The sequence below is a fragment of the Lepidochelys olivacea genome, assembly GCF_965140295.1.
Source record: "Lepidochelys olivacea isolate rLepOli2 genome assembly, chromosome: 3".
Classification (NCBI taxonomy): Eukaryota; Metazoa; Chordata; order Testudines; family Cheloniidae; genus Lepidochelys; species Lepidochelys olivacea.
In genome coordinates, this window is record NC_140413.1 from 111,576,360 (window position 1) to 111,600,125 (window position 23,766).

The 23,766-nt window shown below is 43.5% G+C and overlaps 1 protein-coding gene across 3 annotated transcripts in view; it reads left to right on the forward strand.

Moving 5' to 3' along the window:
- The window catches only part of GRM1 (glutamate metabotropic receptor 1), a 269,345-nt gene that overhangs the window by 47,902 nt on the left and 197,677 nt on the right, over positions 1-23,766 (forward strand). For all 3 annotated transcript variants that reach the window (XM_084623346.1, XM_084623348.1, XM_084623347.1), the window contains exon 3: positions 8,564-8,813. In XM_084623346.1, coding sequence (XP_084479472.1) covers positions 8,564-8,813 — 250 coding nt within the window. The remainder of the gene's footprint in view (positions 1-8,563; positions 8,814-23,766) is intronic.

Consider the following 23,766-nt stretch of genomic DNA (forward strand, 5'->3'; position numbering starts at 1 on the left):
TTAACATTAACTTTGTTTGTTTTTAAAAAGGTGTTAGGCAAACTGAAATAAAGCCAGAAGAATTATTTTTACAAGTTCCAGAGATATACACAGGTGATGAGTGCCCACCCCATACCAGACCTGGAGGGGTTAAAGTGGCTAGGCAGGCCAATTAACTGCCCAGGCTGCTCCTGAAGGGGGGTAGGGGAGCAGGCCACTAACTGGAAACAGGCTCAGCTGGGCAGGAACTGGAGGGGCCTGTATAAAGCCCAGGAGCTGTGAGAGGCAAGAAGTTACTAGGCAGTAGTCTACACTTACTCCCCCAGAGAAGGGAGTTTGGGGTGGTAAGCCCAGCAAAAGAGGGAAGATGAATAATTAGAAAGAAGCCCAGTGAAACAGTAGCAAGCGATAGGACCTTATGGATCGTGGTTGGTTATTATAGGATCCCTGGGCTGGAACCTAGTATATAGGGTGGATCTGTGTTCCCCTACCAGCCACTGGGAAGTAGCACAGGGTGTTAGAGATGCTAGCCAGGCAGTTGGTCTAGTAGAACTTTGATTTCCCTGGAAAGGGAGGACCTTAGTGACCTGGCTGAGGGCCAAGCCACAGACCAGAAGCTACTACTCCACAAATGAGAGAAGCTCCAGGGTGATAGAGACTATAAGCAAAGAGCTGCCAGGAGGAGGTACCACTTGTGGTGAGTGGATCCTCTGACAGTACTTTTTTGCATGGCCTGGCTCACTAGCCAAATGGGGAATAGTAAAAATACTTCCTATTCTATATGATAGGTGTACATATCATTTCACAAACATTTGAGTAAAATGCACAACACCCTGCTCAAGTAGTAAAGAATTAGTCTGATTTTTACAGGTGAAGAAATTGAGGCACAGGAAGTTTAATTCACTTCGTCTAAAATTAGACGAGCAATTCAGTGACAGATTAAGGAATGGAACCCAAATCTCCTGACTTGCTCAGTCTTGTGATTTAAACGCTATTTAATACTCTCTCCCAAGAGGAAGTATAGGACATGTTGAGTATGTTATGAGCTATGGATAATCTGGCTAAAAAATGAACATAGAATGTTTACAAAACTGAAATTTCAACCTTTTTGCAGTTATCCTCTCAGTAACAATATCATTCATTTTAGCACCATTCCTCACAGTGCATCCTCATCTGATAGTAGACATTACTACTGCTTCCTGTAAACTAGTTAGTGGGACATACCATAAGGTACACTCTAATCTACTCAAGCTCACACTCTAATCTTTCCAGCTATTTAGTATACCTTTGCAGTTAGAAAGCTTTAAGTCCAGTGGCTGCTTTTTTTATTATGACAGAACCCTCTTTGTCCTCATCCTCATTCTTCTTTTGTACAAAAAAAGTTTTTAATTAACTGAGGCAAAGAAGAGTATAATCATTAAAGACATTGCAGCAGGTAGTGTCACCTTGCATCTTAAGGCATAAATATTTAAAGGTGAGTAATAACTGTTGGAACAATTTACCAGTGGTTATGGTGGATTTTTTCCATCCCTGACAATTTTGAAATCAAGATTGTATACTTTTCTAAAAGATCTGCTCTAGGAATTATTTTGGGGAAGTTTTGACCTGTACTCTGCATAAGCGGGGGAATAGTCCCGCTATTGTGGGGAACTTTCCTGGCTTCTGCACTACCCTGGTGAAGTGGGCTAGCGAAAGGATCTGAGTCCTCGCTGCCACTTCCTTTACCTAGTGGCCTCCCTGCCCTTGAGGACTCCCCTTCCCCTCTCCTGTCTGGCAGAGTCCTCGTAACCCCAACAAGGCTGGGCCCAGGATTCCTGGGGGGCTCCACCCCCAACCCTGCTGTGGTCACCTAGGACAGGGGCTAGGGTGTCCCCACTTCGGGGTACTCTCTCTGCACTGGGCACTTCTCTGACCCACTGATCAATACATACAATTTGAAGCAAATGCAAGTTATTTAACCAACAATTAATTTTAAAAAGAATACGGGAAAATGGGAAAGGTTAAAGGAAACACATCACCCCGCTCTGTGGCAGGGAACATCACAAACAGTGTCTCTGCAATGTCAGGGCAGTTCACAGTCTGTTCCTTGTAAGACCCAGGCCTTCTTCTCAGGCCCTGGCTGTGCTGCAGGGATGCTGTGGATTGGACACTCGCTCTGGTGGTGGCTATACGCTCTCAGGCTCTAAGTGGTAGGACCCTTCTTCCCAGTGTTGCCCCCGCCCTGTCGGGGTTACGATCCAAGCCTGGCCTGCAGAGCCTCTTGGCTGAGGTGTCTCCCCATGCTGGGCCCATTGCTCAGGGTCCCCCCTTGCTCTTCCCATCTGCTCACGACACCTGGCTCTGGACTGCTCCAGCCCCAGCTCCAACTCCTCTCTGCCTCAGCATGGCTGCTGCTGCTCTGCCTCCAGCTCCCTGGGCTGCTTCTCTGGCCCCTCTGGCTCTGGTTGCTGCAGTTCTGCTCCCAGGACAGGTCTGCTCTGCAGGCTGCTTCTGTGACTCTGCTCCCAGCACTGACCTGCTTCCTGGGCTGCTTTTCTGGCCCCTCTGGCTCTGGTTGCTGCAGCTCTGCTCCCAGGGCAAGTCTGCTCTCTCTGGGCTGTGCCTCTGGCTCTGGGGCTGCAGCTCTGCTCCCAGGACAGGGGCTGCTCTCTCTGGGGTGCTTTTCTGATCCCTCTGGACCTGGCACAGCTCTGCTCCCCAGCTCAGCTCGGCCCACTGCTTTCTCCTTAGCTCAGCCTCACTCTGTCTGACCCAGGCAATTCCAGTTTACACGGAGGACAGGACCTCCCTGGCCTCCTGACTCCCTGATTAGCCTGCCCGCCCTGTCATTCAGGCTGACCTGGAGCATCGGCCTTTCCCCATTGCTCCTAGGGACTGGCAGTCTCAGAGTCCTGATTCCCCATCGACCCTTCCCCCTTTGAGTACTGGGAGCTAGCAACTAAAACACCCCCACTGAATGTTAGTAAGGGGGCAACAGTCCCCTTACATATGGAGAAAGTCAGACTAGATTATCTCAATGGTCCATTCTGGCCTTAGAATCTATGAAACCTGTCTAATGTCACCCCCAGCAATGTACCTCTGACCAGGGAAGGAGACAAATAGAATATGATTGAGAGAAGAAAGAATGGTGCACAAAATAGTTTATTAATTGAATGCTTGTTTGGGGAGAAGAAAGGGAACCTTGTGTGGCAAAATTAGATTGGATGGCTGTCATGTTTGTATACTGTTGTGTTCTCTTTTTTCTTTTTGCCTTTGATCTGGATTTTTATTTCTACTGGTATTAGAGCAAAATAAATGTGGCAAATACATAAGCAATTGAAAGCATGCTTAGGAAAGTGCTAGGCAACCTTAACTATACTGGTCCTGTCTATACTATAGGCAGGTAAGTGTAGGGTGACCAGATGTCCCATTTTTAAAGGGACAGTCCCATTTTTTGAGACTTTTTCTTATATAGGTGCCTATTACCCTCACCACCTCTCCTGTTTTTTCACAGTTGCTATCTGGTCGCCCTAGGTAAGTGTCTTGTACTGCTTGTCTTGTTACTTTTTTTAAAGTCTTGAATCTTTGTCCACACGCATGAAGAGGGAGACTAAAATTTTTTTTTTTAATCTTTTGGTGGTATTCTTTGGGGTCTCTCTGAGAGGTTTACATTCCCTCCTAACCCTGTTAGAGCATCTCATAATGGAGGAAACAGCTGCTTATGTTATGTTTTCCTCTTTTCTTCCCACCCCCTTTTCTGAATAAATGAAAGTTGCTGGATTGATAGGCCTAAATTTCAAACTTCATCTCTGTGCAGACTTCCCCATGTTGTCAGGTTAATATGATTCAGATCTGAGCAAAATGACCATTTTTTTGGGTTCCCTTAAACATCTGGCTGCCACTGATGGATCCTGCAATGAGCTCCATGCAGGGAGCTCCATGAATCTTTGCAGAGCTCAATACGGAATGTGGTATTATTAGCAAATAAAACATGTGCCAGGTAGAATGATTGCTGGGATAAACAAAAGGTTGTGTGTGTGTTTATTTTTTTTAAATAAATGAGAGAGCAAGAACAAAACCAACCAAATAATTTCAATCAACATAAAACACCATTACTGCTGCAGTTCCTGAATGCATTCATGAAAGCTCTCATGTGCGGAGCTGTGTCTAACTGTGTCTTGTTTAATTTGACCACTTATAAAACTAACTTTTTCCAACAGGGCTGTTACCTTGAAAAACATTTTTATATGTCTGAAATGTCCTTTTATTTTTTTTCCTCTACTCAAGCTGCTTTCTACATATATCACGTTCTCAGGTTGTTGGTTTTGCTTGAGTAAAGTGATAAGAATTAATCTCTAATTGCACCAAAGGGGAGGCTGGGGGGAGTTGAGAGAGCTGATTAAAATTTTAAGGATAAAACAGGCATAAAATAATTCATTCCATTTCATAAATGGGGGGAGGGGCATTTCTATTGACAAAGAAAATAGGGATATACTTGTCAGAGTTCACAGTTCAACAGAAAGGCAATATTGCCTTTCAGATGGAACTCCTGGATTCTACTTTCAACTCATTCACATTCAATGTGTGACCTTGTACAAGTAGTTTAACTTCTCTCTGCAGCTATAAAATGAATACCTTATCTATCTCACAAAGGTTAATTAATGAGGCTAAATTTTTTTAAAGCAAGTTGATATCCTTGCATTAGGTAAGTGTAAAAGTGTTATGATTAAGCTTCTAGCTGCCTTGTCTGAAATATATGCACATTCTATGGAGTAATATTATATATTCTATTTTTTACTAAAGTCTGAACATTTTTGTTAAAATATTCTCCATTTATGGTTGTGAAGATTAAGAATAATATTCTAGCCTTAGATAATTGCGCTTGGCTCTGACTCCATTAAATAACTTGGCCATATCTGAAGGAAGAATATGGCCTTACCATCTGTGTTGGGGGGGTGGGAAAACACTTTCTGTTTGGCACTGAGAATAAAGATGTATGGGAGTTTTATTAAAACTCAACTCTAATAGGATTTGAACTTGCTACCATTGAAATGGAAGCACTTACCCACTAGGTTACATAAACTTTGCTTAAGGGTTTTATTCTGGCCACCAGATGGAGCTCGTATTGTTTTCTGAATAGGATAGAAACATACTGAGAATAACAAGGAAAAAAATCATAAACAATTAAATATAGTGGGTGATTGAGCTCAGTGTGTCATCTAGTTCACACTGGCATTCACATACATGATAGATTGTAAGTGTCCTCAGAACAATGCAAAGGCCTCTGACCTGCAGAACAGACAAAATGAGAGAGGTAATATATTTTTATAGGACCGACTTCTGTTGGTGAGAGAGGCAAGCTTTTGAGCCTACACAGAACTCTTCTTCAAGCTTGTCTCTCTCACCAACAGAAGCTGATCCAATAAAAGATATTACCTCACCCACCTTGTGTTTCTAATATATTGGGCCTAACATGGATACAACAACAGTGTTTTAATGAAGGAAAGACAGCCACACTTAGGCTTGGCTCTTTCCTCCTTCAAACGGTCTTGAAAATATCCTCTTCCATTGGTCTGATATGCAGTAACTCTTCCTCTATTGGCACCTGGTATTATACATTCCTGTTCAATAGTATTAAATTACATATCTTAGAGTAAATACTAAGCTCTTTTGTTACAGACAGGTGTGTTCTCAGTTATCACTCAGAATTAATTAGTGTTTTGGTTTTTAACAAAAACAACACTATCATTGCTCAGCATTGGCCTCTGTTCCCACTGAAATTAAAGGGAATTTTACCATTGACTTGGGAGCCGAGTTAGGCCAAGGAGAGCCTTTGAAAACCCCTCTTTACATTGCATACACTTTAGGGCTCTATTAATTTAGAAGTAAGGAACCTCTTAAAAATAACTTGGCATATGCATTTCGTATATCTCTGTGTGTTTAAAAAAAGCCCCAAAACCCACGAAGTGCCAGATTCTGATCCCTTTACTTCTCTTGTGTAGTACCATACTCTAGAAGTAGTCCCATTGATTTCAGTGGAATTACTATCTTATCTAAGAGATCCTTCCTCACACTTCATGGTATCACAGACTGACCGCAAAAGAATAAAAGTTTTCAGTAGTGCTAGGTCAGTACTCAAGATTTCCATGGCATCTGGTCCCATATCAGTCTGGTGACTGAAGTAAAGTTATAAAAAAGAAGAGTATTCATGTTACTGCCCTATCCTGCAAGATCTTATGCAGCGACTGCAAGGTTAGGGCCTAGAAAGGTATATCCAAATTTGACTGGGAATGCCTCACCTCATCAGCTCGCCTGATCTTTCACAAAATATCTGATTTCATTTTTTTTAAATAAAGCCCTTTGTTTCATCAGGCTTTCATATCATTCTAAATCTTGTTTCCTCACTAAATTCTCACACTGGTAACTATTTCTTCTGGGTCATAGTTTGTGTCTTTGGAGACCATTAGGAAGAATGTTATTTTAAAACTGTTCTATTATGTATTTACTAATTTGAAAATTTCACACGGAAGGAAAGCTAGAAACTGAAGCTGTACTCTTTGGCCTAATGACCACGATCAATTCCATCTCTGTAGTTTCACAAAAAAGGTATATGTGTAGCAGTAGTCAGATGATTGGCACATTGGTTGGGTTAGGTATTAACAGTTGAAGAATCAATGCCACACTCCAATAAAGATTACAAAATAGAATACTTCATGTAAGCACCATAAAAATACATACATCTCTTGTGCCCCTTTCTTGTTACTGCTAGTAACAAATACTTATGCATAGAAGGGAGTTCTCTGTTGTGATCAGTCTGCTCATATTGCCTGATTAGTGGTGGTTTGACATACGTGTTCATGGTAATGAATTGTAATGTAATGTCACAAATATAGATTGTGACTTCACAGAGCTTCTGCAGCAGAAAGCAGAGTTGGTTTTATATAACTGTGGATTGGATTTTTTTTTAATAAAAGCAAAACCAAGAGTCGTTCCAGAGCCAGGTTCCGTTTTATCTGAACCCCCAAAGTTTGTGGGAGGCTTAAGTTTCAAATGTTTCTAATTTGAGCAATTATCCCAGAAACTGAGGTGTGTAAAAAATATTGTACGTAAAAAAAAAATAAAAATCTTGGAATGGATTTTTCATTGCCCTTCACGTTAGTCAATCCTTTACACTAGGGCTAAGTGGGTATAAAATGCTACAAAATCAGAATGCTTTCCTTTTACTCACTTTTGCACTAGTGTAAATGATTACATGAGGTGTAGGGCACCAGAGAATCAGAGGGGGGAAAATAAACACACTTTCCTCTCAATTTTTGGTGTCATTCACAACAATTAATAGAAAAGCTCTTCCAGATGACAGTTATGGATGGGGAAGTTTCCAGTGCTCATAATATAGGCTGTGATCAACTCATTTCCACAGGGGAACCCCAAAACAGCAGCAGAAGGCCTTACTTGAATAGCCTAGCAACTGTAGTAGAGCATGGAGGGATGCTTTCAAAAGTGCCCTTAAATAATAAGCACTTCTGTGCATTCCTGCAATCTAGGGACTCCAGAATGACCACGCTGCCCCTTTAAGCAAGAGGGAGGAGGCAGGCATTGTCCGGCTTACTGAGGGAAAGGGAACAGAACTTTACGGGGGAAGAGGGTAGTGATGGAGGGGTTAAAAAGGGGCTCCTATGAATGGTATGGTAGGGAGCCCACCCCCCTTTCTTATAGCCTACCTTCCCCCTCCTATGAGGGGGAGTGTCGATGGTAAGGTCCCAGCAGTGGGTTCGCTTTGGGACCTGGATGGAAAAAGGGGAGGGCTGGTGGAAGCTTCTCTTCCCCCTGCCCCCCTTTCCGATCCACCCCCGGATAGTTATTGAATGAACATGGGGTTACCTGCACTGTACACTCTTGTCTGCCAAGTAGTTCCAGACATCTAATAATAAAGTTGTGGCCGGATTAAAACCATATCTAGTGTCTCCTGTCCTTTAGCTGTAGTTGGATAATAGCAACAGCAGCACTTAACTGATCAACCTGTAAATGAAAAGCAGCATTGCTACCTTCATTAATTAGCACATTATAGCAGAGGCAAGTTAAATGTTGGCCTAGAACTGCCACTGGCTGTTAGAGCTGTTTCTCATTTCATTGCTTATTCCTGTTACTTAAACAGCTGGAGTAGCCAGTGGCACCACCATGACTTCTGCCTTCCTACATCCTCAGAGTATTAACAAAGGAGCTGGTATCCTCATTGTCTTAGTTGACCTTTGTTCCCCTTGCCTCCATCTATGTCCCTTTCCACGCCTGCTTTTGGCATCCACTATTAATGAAAGTAAGAAAGCAAAAGCCTCCAGTTGCCAAGTTGAATATAATTAAGATAAAGGAAATTCTCATTGCTCCATGGCATTCCAGTTACATACAGAGTACTGGGTTATAGGCAGAGAATGCAACAGCCCCACTAATCAGTTAATAAAAGAAGAATCTCCTTAGTTCCCCCTAATGTCAACGATACTATTATTAGCTGATGTCAGAAAATTTTTCCCACCACCCCATCCCCTCTTAACAGGCTGTCATATGCTGTTGCTGTTGAATTAAAATCAAACTCATAATTTATTTTGTTTAGGAAATTATGGGGAAAGCGGAATGGAAGCCTTCAAAGAGCTGGCTGCCCAAGAAGGCCTGTGCATCGCTCACTCAGACAAGATCTACAGCAATGCTGGTGAAAAGAGCTTTGATCGGCTGCTGCGGAAACTCCGTGAAAGGTTACCCAAGGCCAGGGTTGTGGTTTGTTTCTGTGAGGGAATGACCGTGAGGGGGATCCTCATAGCCATGAGACGCCTTGGAGTGCTTGGGGAGTTTCTGCTAATTGGAAGGTAAGTCTTTGACTCTCATTTCATTGTTCCCTCATGAGGATGCCAGCCCTCCATGCATGGACTGTGTTACTGTGGTTGCCTGTTACCGATATACCTTAATAATAAATTAAGAGGTGACAAGGTGGCAGAGCTGAACCCAGGAAGGGAGTGTAAAGCTGTCTTCCTAGTAAATCAGTATAATTTTGGTTAGTTTTTTCTGATGTAAATACTCACGTTTTTATGTTTTATAGATATGGACAACTTGATTGAGTATCGCGGGGGGGAGGGGATATATTTATATATGAAGCTTAAAACCTTAGCTGGGAGTGCTGTTTACACTCGGAATAAAGGCAAGATAATGTGACTAGGAAGCGAGATGTGCAGAGAAATATACTGTCCATTTTAACAATGAATGAGACATTGATCTATACCCTTTCTAAAGTTACAAAATGATTTTGGTTTCAGAGTAGCAGCCGTGTTAGTCTGTATCTGCAAAAAGAAAAGGAGGACTTGTGGCACCTTAGAGACTAACCAATTTATTTGAGCATAAGCTTTTGTGAGCTAAGAATTTTCTTATCCTTAAAAGGCAGAGCTGGCTCTTCTAGTTACATACCTTTATGCTAAGTCTTGGATCAACATCCCAGGACACTGATCTTATTTTACACAATATTTTTTAAACCTAGCATATTTATGATGAGATAACTTAACCATTATAGTAAGTATGTGTGCCTGTTTCATCGATTTTTTCGAGGGGAACAGCTTGAGCATGTGTATATGATATTTAATGTCCTATAGGTATAAGGCAGATCCAGGTCAATACATTAGTTAGTGAAGTCAGAGATGCTCTCCATTGGTTCCACTTTGTTTGCCTGTGTATTTTAGGTCTTGCATTGAAATCTGATCCTTTCTTAGGTTCGCTCACATGAGGTTTGTCCAAGTTCTCCATTGTGGGTTGTGGTGGTTTTTAGTAGTTCCTACAGTTAAGCCACATTTTGGGGAATGTAATTATTACAAATAAAGTATCCTGGCACACTTTGGTAGAATGCCTCATCTGTCCTCCAAAATCCTCTCCATTTCCTCTGTTCTCTGTCACTGTTCATTGAGTCAGAGATTCAGAAGTCAGAAGATACCATTGTGATCATCTGGTTGGACCTACTATGTAACACAGGTCATAGAACTTCCCCAAAATTCCTAGAGCAAATCTTTTAGACAAATGTCCAGTCTTGATTTAAAAATTGCCAGTGATGAAGAATCCATCACACCCACTGGTAAGTTATTCCAATGATTAGTTACACTCACTTTTAAAAACTTAAGTCTTATTTCCAGTGTTATTTCCTGTCCAGTTTCAACTTCCAGCTATTGGAGTGTGTTATACTTTTGTCTGCTAGACTGAAGAGCCCATTATCAAATATTTGTTCCCCACATAGGTACCTATAGGCTGGGACTAAATCACTTAACCTTCTCTTTGTTGCGCTAAGGAGCTCAATCTATTTAGGCTTATCACTATAAGGCATGTCTTCTAAGCCTTTATTCATTCTCATGACTCTTCTTTGAACCCTCTCCAATTTGTCAACATCCTTCTTGAATTGTGGATACCAGAATTGGACACAGTATTCCAGCAGTGGTGACGTCACTGCCACACACATAAGTAAAATAACCTCTCTGTGCCTACTCAAGATTCTCCTGCTTGTGCATCCCAGAATTGCATCATCACTTTTGGCCACAGTGTCGCACTGGGAGCTTGTGTTCAGCTGATTATCAACCAAAAACCCCAAAACTTTTTCAGTCACTGCTTCCCGAGATAGTTTTCCATCCTGTAACTATGGCCACATTCTTTGTTTTTAGCCATATTAAAACACACATTGTTTGCTTGACAACACCACCATTCTTCCTGTCACTAAGGCCCATCACTTAATAGCTATCTCTGACTTACTCTCCCTTGCGAAAAAACTCATTCAGGCCTTCTTCAGCTCCTGTCTTGACTACTGCAGCCTCCTCATGTCTGGCTTTTCTGACACATCCCTTGCCTTGCTCAGGTCTGTTCAAAACATGGCTGCTAAGATCATCTACCTTGTCTGTCACTCTGACCATGTCCTCCTTTGGGAATCTTACCATTAACTCCCTGTTTTCAACCACATCAAGTTTAAGCTTCTGTTGCCTGCCTTCAAGGACTTTCACAACTCTGCCTTTTCTCCACCATTCGTTTTGCTTGTTTTCTTGTCTGTGAGCATGTTGGAGGAAGGGTTGCATCTTCCTGTGTGTGTGTAAACAGGGCCTACCATGTTGTGGGTGCTACCAGAATAAAAATAAAATAGTATTAAAAGTGATATACCTAAGAACTGTATCTATAATTTATTGTACCTCATTTCACATGGCTAGTATTTTCATAGCCTATAATAAAATGTTTCAGATTGTCACAAATGGTACTTAAGATCTGTTTACAGATACAATACAGTGAATCAAATAATCTAAATTTAACAAAATTCGCTTTTGTGTGATACTATCTCTGGCAGTTCAGTAAACTTGTTTTGCAGCTTTAGACTATTATCTACTCTGTTCATGTACTACATCTTGTTGCCACATAACAGATGTTTATAATCTAGTTTTTTAATGTCTTTTGTCATATTTCACTGATATGAAGCCTTTAAATTTTGTATTAGAACTTCTACCAGGTAGCATATTTCTATTAAGACCTCCATCCTTAAGGTGTCTGACTATGAAACACTTTCCTCTATGGCATTATAAGTTTTATTAGAAATTCTCAACTGTTTTGTTTAGTAAATTGGAAATTTCATTGAGAATCATAGCGTGTTTTTATTCAGATATTTATGTACTTTTAGTTTTCTATATTCCATAAGCTTTGAGTGGTTTTTATTTAAAAAAAAAACAAGTTGATGGGGTTGATCTTGTAATAAAGCAAACTGGTGATAACTTTACTTAGAGTCTGGATTGTGTCAGGCAACTGGCTGAGGTAAGAAATATAGGGCTCACAACATGCCTCATAAGCACTTACAAAGCTGTAAGAAAATACTTTCTTTGGATTGTCCTAATTAAGTGCTAAAAATGGCAGATCCAGCACTAAGCAGCAAATCATTATTCACAATTAAGTTGCAGTGATACTGCTGTGCCATAAATTTGGGTAGTTTAACACAAATGGGAACAGAGTCACACATTAACATTGCTCTGACACGATATTGGATGTCTTGCATTCAAATACACAGCTAAGCAAAAACAAAAGCCTTTAAAAAAGCAACTTTAATTGAGAGGAATGGGAGTGAATGTAAAAATCAAAATCTTTGCGGTACTAAGCTAAATGAAGCCCTTAATTTATCCACAGAGGCAGGTGCATTGTCAGCCACACAGTGAAAACCTCATAACTCTATCCTGACTCACTATACAAAAAAAAACCATTTTTAAGGGACACCTAGTATCACACAAATGCTATCTCTAGCAGTTCAGTAATCCCGTTTTGCAGCTTTAGACTATTTTCTACTCTGTTCATGTACTACATCTTGTTGCCACATAACAGATGTTTATAATTGTTCAGTTTTTAATGTCTTTTGTCATCACCTCAAGTTTTGTCTGCAGCTTCACTCTCAAACAGAATGGACTATGAGAAACAGCTTCTCTCTTAATAAACTAAATTCAAGGTATGGGAAAGGTGGTGTTGGGCCAAGCTTGGCTTTCAGTTATACTGATGTAAATCAGGAATAACTCCATTGATGACTTGGGATTTAAACAGGTTTTACACATTTGCAAATGAGAGCAAAGCCTGGTCCGTCATAAATATTACAAGAAGTTACTTGGTGCCTGTCTGGGGAGGGGACTGGTTCTTTTAGTGAGTTGGGCCTAGCCCCATCTGTGCTTAGTTATTGGGCCCTAGGTAATGGATTTGGGCTTGGTCTGGCAGTTCAGTTTGATGATCAGGATCACCTGATAATAGCCCACATGTGGAACTTCCCCTAAGAGGGAGCCTGCTCCCCCAGTGAGAGATTTGGAGGGAGAAAGTTTTAGGGGAACTATTGAGTCCAGGAAGGGGCTGAAGTAACTGAGAAGGGGGGGGGGGTACACATTTTTTTGCCCAAGTTGACATTTGAACTGTGATATTATTTTAATAATTCAGACCCCAACCAGGGGTGGTGGTGATGGATAAGTGGCCTGGTTGTAATTTGAGAAACTGAAGGTGGGAAAACTGAAGCAAGTGGCGGGTCCAACATGGAGCCATGTATGATCCTGTTATATTGCCTTGTCTGAAATACTATTCACGCTTCTGGATAGCTTATTATGGAAAACAGATTACAGAGATGGAGAAGGTAGAATGATAGGCAATCAAAAGAATATAGGGATTTGGTAAAAGTAGCAATTTAAAATTTTACAATAACTACACCTTATTCAAAAGGAGTAGATGAACAGAGAGCTTATTAATATAGCCTACTTTGGTCCTTTCAGGACCTCTCTTTTCTGTTCTAATCATTTTAAGTATAGTAAGAAAGGGCATAGTACTAAAGAAATTCAGGTGGAGTTTCTTTAATATTAGTTACAATGTGGAATTAATTAAGGTAGCAAGAGAAGCAACTAAGAAACTCATCTAATATACTTATGCAGAACTCCTTAGGTCACAAAGTGCTTTGAAAATAAGGCCTTATGAGAATTTTGCAAGGTAGGGGAGTATCATACATATTTTGTAGAGTCGTAAATTGAGGCACAGAGCTCAAGAGACTTGCCAAACTAATGCAAAGTTTTTGTAGGTAATACACTGCCAGTGAAAGCCTGCGTTTAGAAGCAAAAAGTCCTGCCTCCCAGCCCCATGATTTCATCACTAGAAATCATTGCTTCCCCAGAGAAGAGGAAGATTAGATGAATATTTGGAGGTGAAAATGTTGTTCAGTAACTGAAATGTTTCCTAATTTCCTCCTATTCTAAGTGGCCTATCTGTATATTGGGAACTTTAGTGAGTGTATTGGTATTTAAGGATGGGTAGGTGTTTGCTGTGTATGTTCTGAGGTACAGTGCTTTGTAACTTGATGTATAGGAGTGTAGGCATGTCCGGCCGGGGCCGTCATTCTCTGGGGCGGCGGGGAACCAGACCGCCTCGCTACTTCTGTCAGGTGTGTCGGGGAACTAGCCTGCCTGAGCAAAGAGTTCAATAGCAAGGCCCAGGCCCTGAGTCAGGGCAGGGCAACAAACAGTTAGTAGCTCAGGGCCCTCAGGCAGGGGCTGAGCTGAGTTCAATGGCAAACCCAGGCTCCTGGCTCCGAGCGGCCTCAGAGAGGGGGAGACTGCTACCCGCGAGATGGGTGGCAGGGGGGACTCAAGTCCACCCACTCCACTGCATCCCTCCAGAGATACTGAGTCTGGCCGGCATCCTCTAAGGGGTCACACACCATGGGCTCCTCGGGGTAACTGGCACTCGGTTGGCTTGGCGGCTCCTCTGGGTAACTGGCGAACAGCAAACTTGGCAGCAGCTCTGGGCTCGGGCTAGCTTTAGGCATTGGCTGGTATGGCCAGTCCTTGGGTTGGCCGCCGATCGCCGTGGTCTCCCCGCTGGGAGCTCCGCCACATACGTCTGGCCTCTCTGGTGGCTGTGTTTCAACTGAGCTCTGGGGTCGGGCTTTTATATGCCTTGACCTCTGAGGGGCAGGCACAGGGTTTGCTGGCTCCGCCCACTTTGGCGTCCAGAGAGGTTCGTCCCTCTCCGGGGCGGCGGGGAACCAGACCGCCTTGCTACAAGGAGTTATGAAATGCCTAGTCCAATGCTCTCTTACATGTGTCACAGCCAGCACTAGTGATTTTTAGGTCAGGACTCGCATCACAATCAACTTCACATGTTGTAAGATCCCATCTCCCAGTGGCTGTTACGTAGCTGTGATTTTTAAGTGCTAGAATGGACTCTCCAAGAAACTGGATACCCTGCATTGAGGACAGGACTGGAATCCTCCAACTCCTGAATGCTAATCTTGGCTCGATCGCACATCAAATCCTTGGCACTTTACAAGCCATTTAACCTCTCAGCATCTCTTCTGATTCTAAAATGAGGGTACTTTTATTCTATTACCCAGAGGTGTTGGAGTGTGTGAATGAATGAATGTTTGTGCAGTGCTTTAAAAATGCAACTTGTTATGAGTGTTGGTTTTTTGTGATGACAATTTTTCCGTAGAACTAATCACTTTTTTTTTAACTGTATCAGGCAAAATGGCAAAGTAGTGTGTGTCGTACCCTCATTTCACTACGTTTCCTAAGCAACACAGCATTAGGGCTAGTTCTTGTTACTGTTTACCATAAACTGTGCACATCCTTTCTTGATTATCAAATCAATGAGATCCAATCAGAAGGAAGCATCCCAGTTTCAGTGAAATGTCTCCTATTAGTGTAAAACTTCAGACAGAGGATAGGAAAACAGGTTTTGGTGGATGGCGTCAGCTGTGAAACTGGCCACTAAATTTAATCAGACATTGATGGTCCAATTTGCCCTCTTGAAACTATCACAAATTTCAGAGTAACACTGTATGCTAGAGACCCCACTAGCTTCTGTACTGAACAGATTCCAGCAACTGATATCGTGGACCCCACTCCAGTATTGCTTCAAGACAAAGCATGGAAACAAGACTGCACTGATGGAGGAATTCCTCATTGGGGTGGAGCAAGAGAAGACAGGCTGATCTTATCTTGCTTAGCCTGTTATCCATTTTAAACACCATTGACCACAAAGTGCTGCTGATCTGGCAACATTCCCCAGCAAGAGACAATAGAATTTCATTAACTCTTTTCTTCCTAGCTGGTCTTGAAATGATCCCCCCCCCACATATTCGGTTCCAGAAAGTGGGCAGGCACAAGCACGCCCCCTGCTAAAGGACCCTCTCCCAGCCTGTGGGGAGGATCCACAAGGGCCAGAAACTCAGATAATTACAGGGGACAACCAAAAATCTAACAGGGACAGGTGTGAAGGTCAAAGAAAGGGAACCTGAAGGGGACACCGAGCAGAGAACCCTGGACAGTGCCCAGTATTCCTCAAAGGTGTCAAGGGAATCATGATGGGCAGCTGCTCCTGCTCAAGAGCTCTAAGGGTGTAATACTGCAACTCCTGCTGGTCATCGTCTAGATGTCACCCGTAGGTCATACTGAGATGACAAGGGCAGCACTTCCAAGAACTTAACATGCAGCTCTATGTATCTTTTCCAGTCAGCTTTGACACCACGCTGTCACAGATATCCGTGTGCATGAAGGCAATTGCAGCCTGAATGAACAACTGGCTCAAACTGAAGAATAAAGTCTACAATGATGCTACAAAGTAAATGGTTTGGGGAACTGTTGAACACCACTGCCTTCCTCTCACTTGTAGGTATTTGACTTCAGGCAGTTAAACAGCATAGCCTTGGGTCCCTGAACAATCTAATAACTGCAGTCCTGAAAAATGCCTTGCAAACTGTAACCACTACCAGAATGCTTTCTTCCATTTCTGGAGAACCCATTCCTTCCAGATGTGCCTCTTGCCACATTAGTTCATGCATATGTTACCTGCAGGGTGGGCGGCTACTACTTGCTCTACCTCAGCCTAGGCAAGTCATTCACGAAGGGGCTGCACCTTATACATATGATGGCCTTTCTCCTAAATGAAACAAGCTGAAGGCAATTTGCTGCTGCTTCCCAACCTGCACCGATCCCTATCCACCACTGAATCTACTGTAGGACTCTGCAACTGATTGTCATGGACCTTACAAGTTAGCTCAGAACAAGTGGGAGGTAGATACTTCTCAGCAGCAGCCCTTAGGCTCTCAAACATCCATGCAAAGAAGATTAAGAGCCCTACCCTCGCATTCATGTTACACTTGTTACCAAAGCACATCTTAAAGAGGAGGAGCAGAAAAGCCTTCATCATTGTGCTACAAAGTAGCAGTTCTGACTAAACCAAGGTCAGGACGCAGGACTAACTCCTCACAATTACTTGGTGTAGGACAGGGATCTGATTACTCTCTCTTCAGGTCTTGGAGAATTTTTATACTTCTGTGCTTTGGTTGTGGCCTTATTTTTTTCAGAGGTATTGAGCACATAGCTCCTGCTGAATTCAGAAACACTGAAAAAACAGCACTTTAAAAAGGTTAGCCCTTCATGTATCATTTCTGTAGTGGACTGAATGGGGGAAACAACATTAACATGAGCAGCAGTAGTCATGCTATAAGTAGCAATGTAGTTTGAGATACAGCATCCTCAGAAGCAGACTCTAATCCAAACTTCTATATTGTCATGTCCTGGCATTCATGGGGGAAGTAAAGAATTAGATGATGATTAAATAACAGTGGCTGGAAAACATGGAACAAACCTAGAAAAGGCAGGGCCAGGGGCAGCAGAGCTGGTAAATAGGAGGATATTGATTATTTGTCAGACATTGTTTAGAATAGAGGAGTGGTTCATCTGTCACCATCGAGACCCCACTTACACAGCGTGACTAGTAGTAAGTCTGCCATGCTGTTGATTCTCTGAGTTACTGGAGAGACTCTGTGCATCTCCCCTTTTGTGTAGTGTACTTGGATCCAAAGATTAATTTAAATTTCAGGTAAGCCTCTGCAGCTGGGGTAGGGGCATATTCAAAGTTAACCCCCAAATCTGTTGAACTCTAACTTCTAGAGAAAGATGCAATATTGGCAGACAGGGAAAGTATTTTAAATAAAGATAGGACCAAGCCATACTATTTGGATCCATATTTTGAAAACCAAGAAGGTGGGCAGTTTTTTGGTTCCGGTGCTAACTTTAAATTTTAAAGAGCCAGAACCTCAACTGGTGTAAATCGGCATAGGTTCATAGATGTGAGGTATGTCTACACTTGAATTTTTAGTCAATTCTAGCACATGCTAGCTATCACAAGAAGATGCAAATGTCTGTACCATGACACACGAGTTTTATTAGCAAATGCACAAGTGGTACAGTAAAAATGGAAAATTCAAAATATCAAGTAGGGAGATACAAAAATGTATCAATCCTCTTCTCCCCCCCCCCCCAAATAAAAAGTCGAGAGGGCTTAAGTAGGCATCAGAAGTGTTTTTGCGTTCAGTGGCTTTGGGGTCAGTAGTACATCTCCAATAGCTGGTGATGGGCCCCTAGATAGTAAGGGCTCTGAGTTATTTCAGAGAATTATTTCCCAGGTGTCTGTCTGGGTTTTGATCACATGCTCAGGGTCTAATGATTATGATATTTGGGGTCAGGAAGGAATTTTCTCCCAGATCAGACTGGCGGAGACCCTGGGCAATTTTCGCCTTTTTCTGCAGCATGGAGCATGGGTCACTTGCAGGTTTAAACTAGTGGAAACGGTGGAAACGCTGTAACTTGAAGTCTTTAAATCATGATTTGAGGACTTCAGTAACTCAGCTAGAGGTTATGTGCCTATTACAGGAGTGGGTGGGTGAGGTTCTGTGGCCTGCGATGTGCAGGAGGCCAGACTAGATGATCATGATGGCCCTTTCTGGCCTTAAAATCTATGAATCTCTGAGCATGGTGTCTAAAAAGCCCAGATGGATCAGCACCGGATGAGCAGTCAGTCAGGAAGTGTGCGGCATCCTCAACTGCACCTCAGCCACATAGAGGACCATTCCTGAGTTCCAGGATGTGGTCATCTACCACATACCTCTCCACCCTGCATCTGAAATGGTTGAGCTTGCATCAGAGGTAGCATGGGGGCAAGAAGCCAGGCAGTCTTTCACCAAACTGAGTGATGTGGAAGGAGTTCCTTACAAAGGGAGCAGCTTGTTCCTACTCTGCTCGCCACAATGTAACAACGTCTGCCGTTGAGATGGCCAGATTGCTCCTTTGGTGAGTCACTTGCCATATCTTTGAAAAGTGACAGTTGGGGTATTTCCTGGATTTTTGTCAAGGAGGTCCTTTGCTGCAATATAATACCTGATGTTAGGAGTCGGGCTTTTAGAAAGGACTGGTACCACTCAGTGTCTTTTGGTCTCATAGTCCCTGTTTGTTGTCATTTTGAGTCAAATGCACATCAGTTAACTGTGTGTGGGGAGAGTTTACTGTGCTCCTGTGTGGTAATTCTCCAGCTGAATAGCAGAGGCCTAGTGCCAAGCTCTGCAGTGTTCATGCATTGGCTCCCGAAGTTGAGCCTGCAAGCTTATTTAAAAGGCCATTTCTGCTCTTAATCTTCTGGAGCTACCTTGTTGTGGTGGTCCTTATAGTAAAGTGCATGAGCTAGAGTTATTCCTATATATACCGCTTTTGGGTCATATGCCAGTTCTCCATTTGAGCAGATGTTGAGCAATGCTGCTATGTTCTCATTGTGCACGCTGTGAGTACCTTCTAAATAGTAGAATGAATCTGGATTCCAGTTATAAGGGTACTGGAGTAGTAGTCATTGGTTCTTCACTCTCCATTCTTTAGCTCAATGTCAAGGGGCTGTCAGCTGCAAAGCACTCTGTAATAGAGAGTCTCATGGGGCGGACATGTGGTCTCCAAGAAAAGCATTTCTTGCCAGTAGTCTGACGCTATGAAGCTATTACACTGTTAACAATCTTCATGGAAGAAATGGCACAGCTGTTGATGTGAAAGCTGACATTAATGATGTGGAGGGTCTGTCAACTTCTTTGCCTCATTGTGATGTTGCTAGAATCAGTCCATTTAAAGCTGTGAATGTTTGTAAGCCACCTGATGAAGCCTGGAACATCCCACTTCTATGAACACTTCAACATCCACCCCAGGTTGGGAACCGCAACAGACCCCACACTTCATGGGCCTACAAAAAATTGAACAAAAATGGCCTGGATCTTACAGCCTTGGTTCTTGTAAGTGATACAGGATTAAACATGACAAAGAACAAATTACTGTTGTCTTTCTACTTAACGTATTAACACATGTAGAAACATGACTAAAAATTAAAGTGTAGAGCTATATATACCCTCCAATAGAGCTACACTGAATAACACCCACTGAGTGTTTATCTTCATTGTGCATGCAATGCAGTCAAGGCACTTCCACAGTACCATGGTGATGAACATGTGGGTTTTTTTGTTTTGTTTTTTTAAGACTGTCTAATACAGCTTAAACCTTAGTGTTGCCTGATCTATTGATTGTGTATTAATTAAGTTTACTTAAGAATTCCTAGTTAACACTCATCCTAGTTCTCATCCCAAGATCAGGCATAGTATTATTAGACTTGTAAACCGGACATGCATGGTTGTAACACAATTACAGAAGGCTTTTTCTAAGTTTGAGTAAGTTTTATTAACTAAGTTAGCAGCGTTACATACAATCCAACCCAGAAAGGTAGAAATAACACAGAATGACCATCTGAGCATCCATGTACTCAAACCATTCCTTGCAGAACAACTTGAAGTATTTGCTGTTTTTTCTTCCTCCGTCTCATTTTCCTCATCACCATCACTAGTGTTTGTCATCCTAACATCTCCCAAGTGTTACATACCCAAGGCACGCAGGCCAGGATGCAACTTTTATAATGTGTTACTATGCCTAAGGCATATGGAGTAGGAGTTTCATCCCCTCTTCCTTTGCATTTCCTCACCTTATTGATGTTGGGGTGCCATTCTCCCATAGATTGCTAATCTGTTTACCTCAAGATTATTAGCATATATGTCCATTATTTACCATGGTATTCTTGTGGAAGGAACATCAACAGATGTCCAAACTTAAAATATCTAAGCTGCTATAACCTAGCATCTTGTGGTTACCTGTCAGCAGTTCACCTATCACAACATGCTATTTTGTGATATTGGGTCATGGCTAGCTTATGATCTAGGGTCAGTTTTGGTGAGCTGCTTATACGAAGGCTTTTTGGGCCTTTTAGGGTGACCAAATGTCCTGTTTTTAAAGGGACAGTCCCGTAATTAAGCCCTCCTGCAGGTGTCTGCCTTTTTATTAAAAACGGGCAAATTGTCCCATATTTTCCGTCTCTTTCCCCCCATCAGTGGTAGTGGGTCCTGCTGCTGGTCAGATCCCTTCTCGCACCAGTGGTGAGTGGAGAGGTCCAGTGGCCAATGATGGGGGCAGGTGTGCAAAGCTGGTGGTGGGGTTAAGATGCAGAAGGTGGGGCTAGCCGTTGTCCCAGCTGGTCTGTCAGTGCAGCCCACACTGTGTGCTGGCTCTTGGCCAGAAGGGCCCCGTCCCGTTTCTGGCTGCATGCTGTGAGCTGCCGTGGCTGGTGAGTGTGGGCAGGCCACAGCCAGTTATGTGTCATCTCTGCCGCCCAGGCATCAGCCCTTTTATGTGCTCCCCTCTCACTGTCCTCTCTCTGCTTTTCCGCTTTGCCACCCCACCCCTCCACCAGCCCTGCTGCTCCTCCATATCCCCCACTCCCCCAGCAGGGTGCGTCCTGCTCCCAGCGCGGTGTGGAGAACCAGCTCCTGGTTGGAGCGCTCAGCTCACCAACAGCCTGGCTGCCAGGCTCCTTCCTTCTCTCACTGCCTCTGGCTGGGCCGGCACCCCAGGAAAGCCCCAGACCCTCTGGCCCGGGGAGCTGGCCAGGAGGAGCCGAGCCCTACATGTGCCAAAGCCCCACCCAGCACTGGCATGGGGAAGCTTCTCTGCCCCTCAGCTAAGCTCTGGATTGATGGAGGGGGGGGAAGACATTTCCAGTCTATTCATGCCCCGACCCTGCAGGCTCCAGAGCAGCCCCCAGGGCAGGGGCTTAGCACCTCCCTCCCCCATCCTGGGTCCTGCCCCCAGGGAGCATGGGGCTGCTTCATCCCCTAGGCACCTTTCCCTGCTGAGCCACCTCTCTGGCCATGTTCGTGGAAGCCCCTGCAGTCTGGTTCTTTGAGCCCTGGTGCTCAATGCATCTTTAGGGCTTAACCCCTTCCTGCCTGCACCTAGCAGGAGGTGGCTGGGTTATGTCGGTGGCCAGGTTATGTTGGTGGCCAGCAGTAGCCTGGAGGTGTTAGTTGCATTTTGACACTATGCAGCCAGGAAGGCACAAGCTGCTTCCAGCCATGCCACGGGGGCGGGAGGTGGGGGAAATGAGTTCTGAAAAGACATGGGCCGGATCATCCCTTCCCCCTCTCCTCCTCCCCTGCGGCTGGAAGCAGCTCCCATCCCTTCACTCCCGCCCAGTGCCAAAAGGCTGCTGCTGGCCACATTCTGGTGTGAACCCTGACAAATGTGGGGGGGGGGGCGGGGAGTGACCTTGTGTGGGCCCCCTCGGGAAGGTATTGCCTCGGGAAGACATGGCATCAGGTAGTCAGGAGAGGTGGGTCCGTCGTGGGGGCCCAGCCAGGCATGGAGGGTGGAGAGCCTGGACAGGAAGGGTTGGGTCGGTTGGTCACACCCATCCCAGCAGGGTGGAGGTGGAGTGGGGGTGGGTCGTGGGGCTGAGTGGGGGTTGACCACCACTGGGGAAAGGAGGAAGCCTGTGCCTGTGCTGGCCACTGTCCAAGACCGGATATTACGTTGGATGGATTGGTCTGACCCAGTATGGCCATTTTTGCATGATGCCAGTGGTAGTTCTGAGAAATGGGTGAGGGTTCTGTGGAAGGCATGATGCTTTAGAATTGTCTTAATGGAAAAAAGATGCCATTCTACAGGGAGAAGAGGTCCATGTTTGTGCAATGATATCCAACAAAATGTTGTTCCCTGTTTGCTATTCCAGAAACGTATTTATATTCAAACTTGCCCCTGAAATAAATGCAGGAGAGTTCAATGACTGCATGTTTTCTGTGAACATTTGAATTGCCTGATATCAGACAGTACTGTATGTAGTTAATTTACACTTATTATCACAGCCACGTTTCTCATGTCTGCCTGGCTTCTGTAGAAAACAGCAGCTGAGGCTATTGCTACTAAGCTAGAAAAATATGCTGTACTCTTGTTGTGAATGAATCACAGTGAGTGATGCTGCTTCAGTCTCTAATAAATTATGTAAAGATGCCTGGACATTTGGCAGAGCTGTCCTTATATGGGGGTTTTTGGCCTTACATCTTCAAGTGACTAAAGGCCTGTTTTTTCCACATTTTGGCTTCAAGGGGATTTAAGTAAGGCCCTTATCCCATGAATTTTGGACCCAATATTGCACATTGTGCTTTGTGGTGGTATTTTGGCACTCTAACAGAAATGCTAACTTGGTTCTAGAGAGACAAAGTGGGTGAGGTAATATATTTTATTGGACTAACCTCTATTAGCGAGAGAGAGGCTTTTGGGCTTACACAGGGTTCTTCTTCAGATCTATAAGTGTGAAAGCTTGTCTCTCTAACCAGCTGAAGTTGGTCCAGTTCTAGTCTATTAAGAGATGAGCAATCTTTCCTGCAAAATAAAAGGCATCTAAACTCAAACTGGTTAATTTAAAACAGACCAATGGAGCAACCTTTTTATAAAATGTACACGAAAGCGAATTCTATCTAGTATTGCACCACATGAATATCTTTCCAGCGAGCAGGAGCGGAACCACATCATCACGGTCTTGCTCCATGTCTCCAACACCGTTTGGTGTAATGGAGAGATAACAGGGACCACCTATCATCAAATGCATAAAGGCAGCCTACAGTTCCAGCAACATGCAGCAAGGTGGTTCCTAGCATGGCTCCAGTCAGACATATGGCTCTGGGATACTGCCCCTGAAATGTTAGCGCTAACACTGCATACCAAAAAGAGGCACTGTGGATGCAGGTGTCTGCCTGTACACCGTGCAGACTCATGCCCAGCAAGGCATATGTGGTTACTCAGAGGGGGTACAGGGTACTTGCTCTAGCAGTACATGGATGTGTAACTGTCTCCACTAATAAGTGTAGATATACCCTTACAGTGTCTTTTAATCACTAAGGATCCATTTGGATTGGTGCCATAGGATTCTGTATCTCAGTTAGAGATGGACAAGAAAAAGTTTTTCCTATCATATGAGTTTTTTTAAGATTTTGAAAAAAAATTTCTTGACCCACATTGGGATGAAAAGTCAATCTCAAATTTTTCTGGGACAAAAAAATCTGAACAGTTTTTTTGATTCAGGACTGTTGAAATGTTTTAATAACTTTGAAAA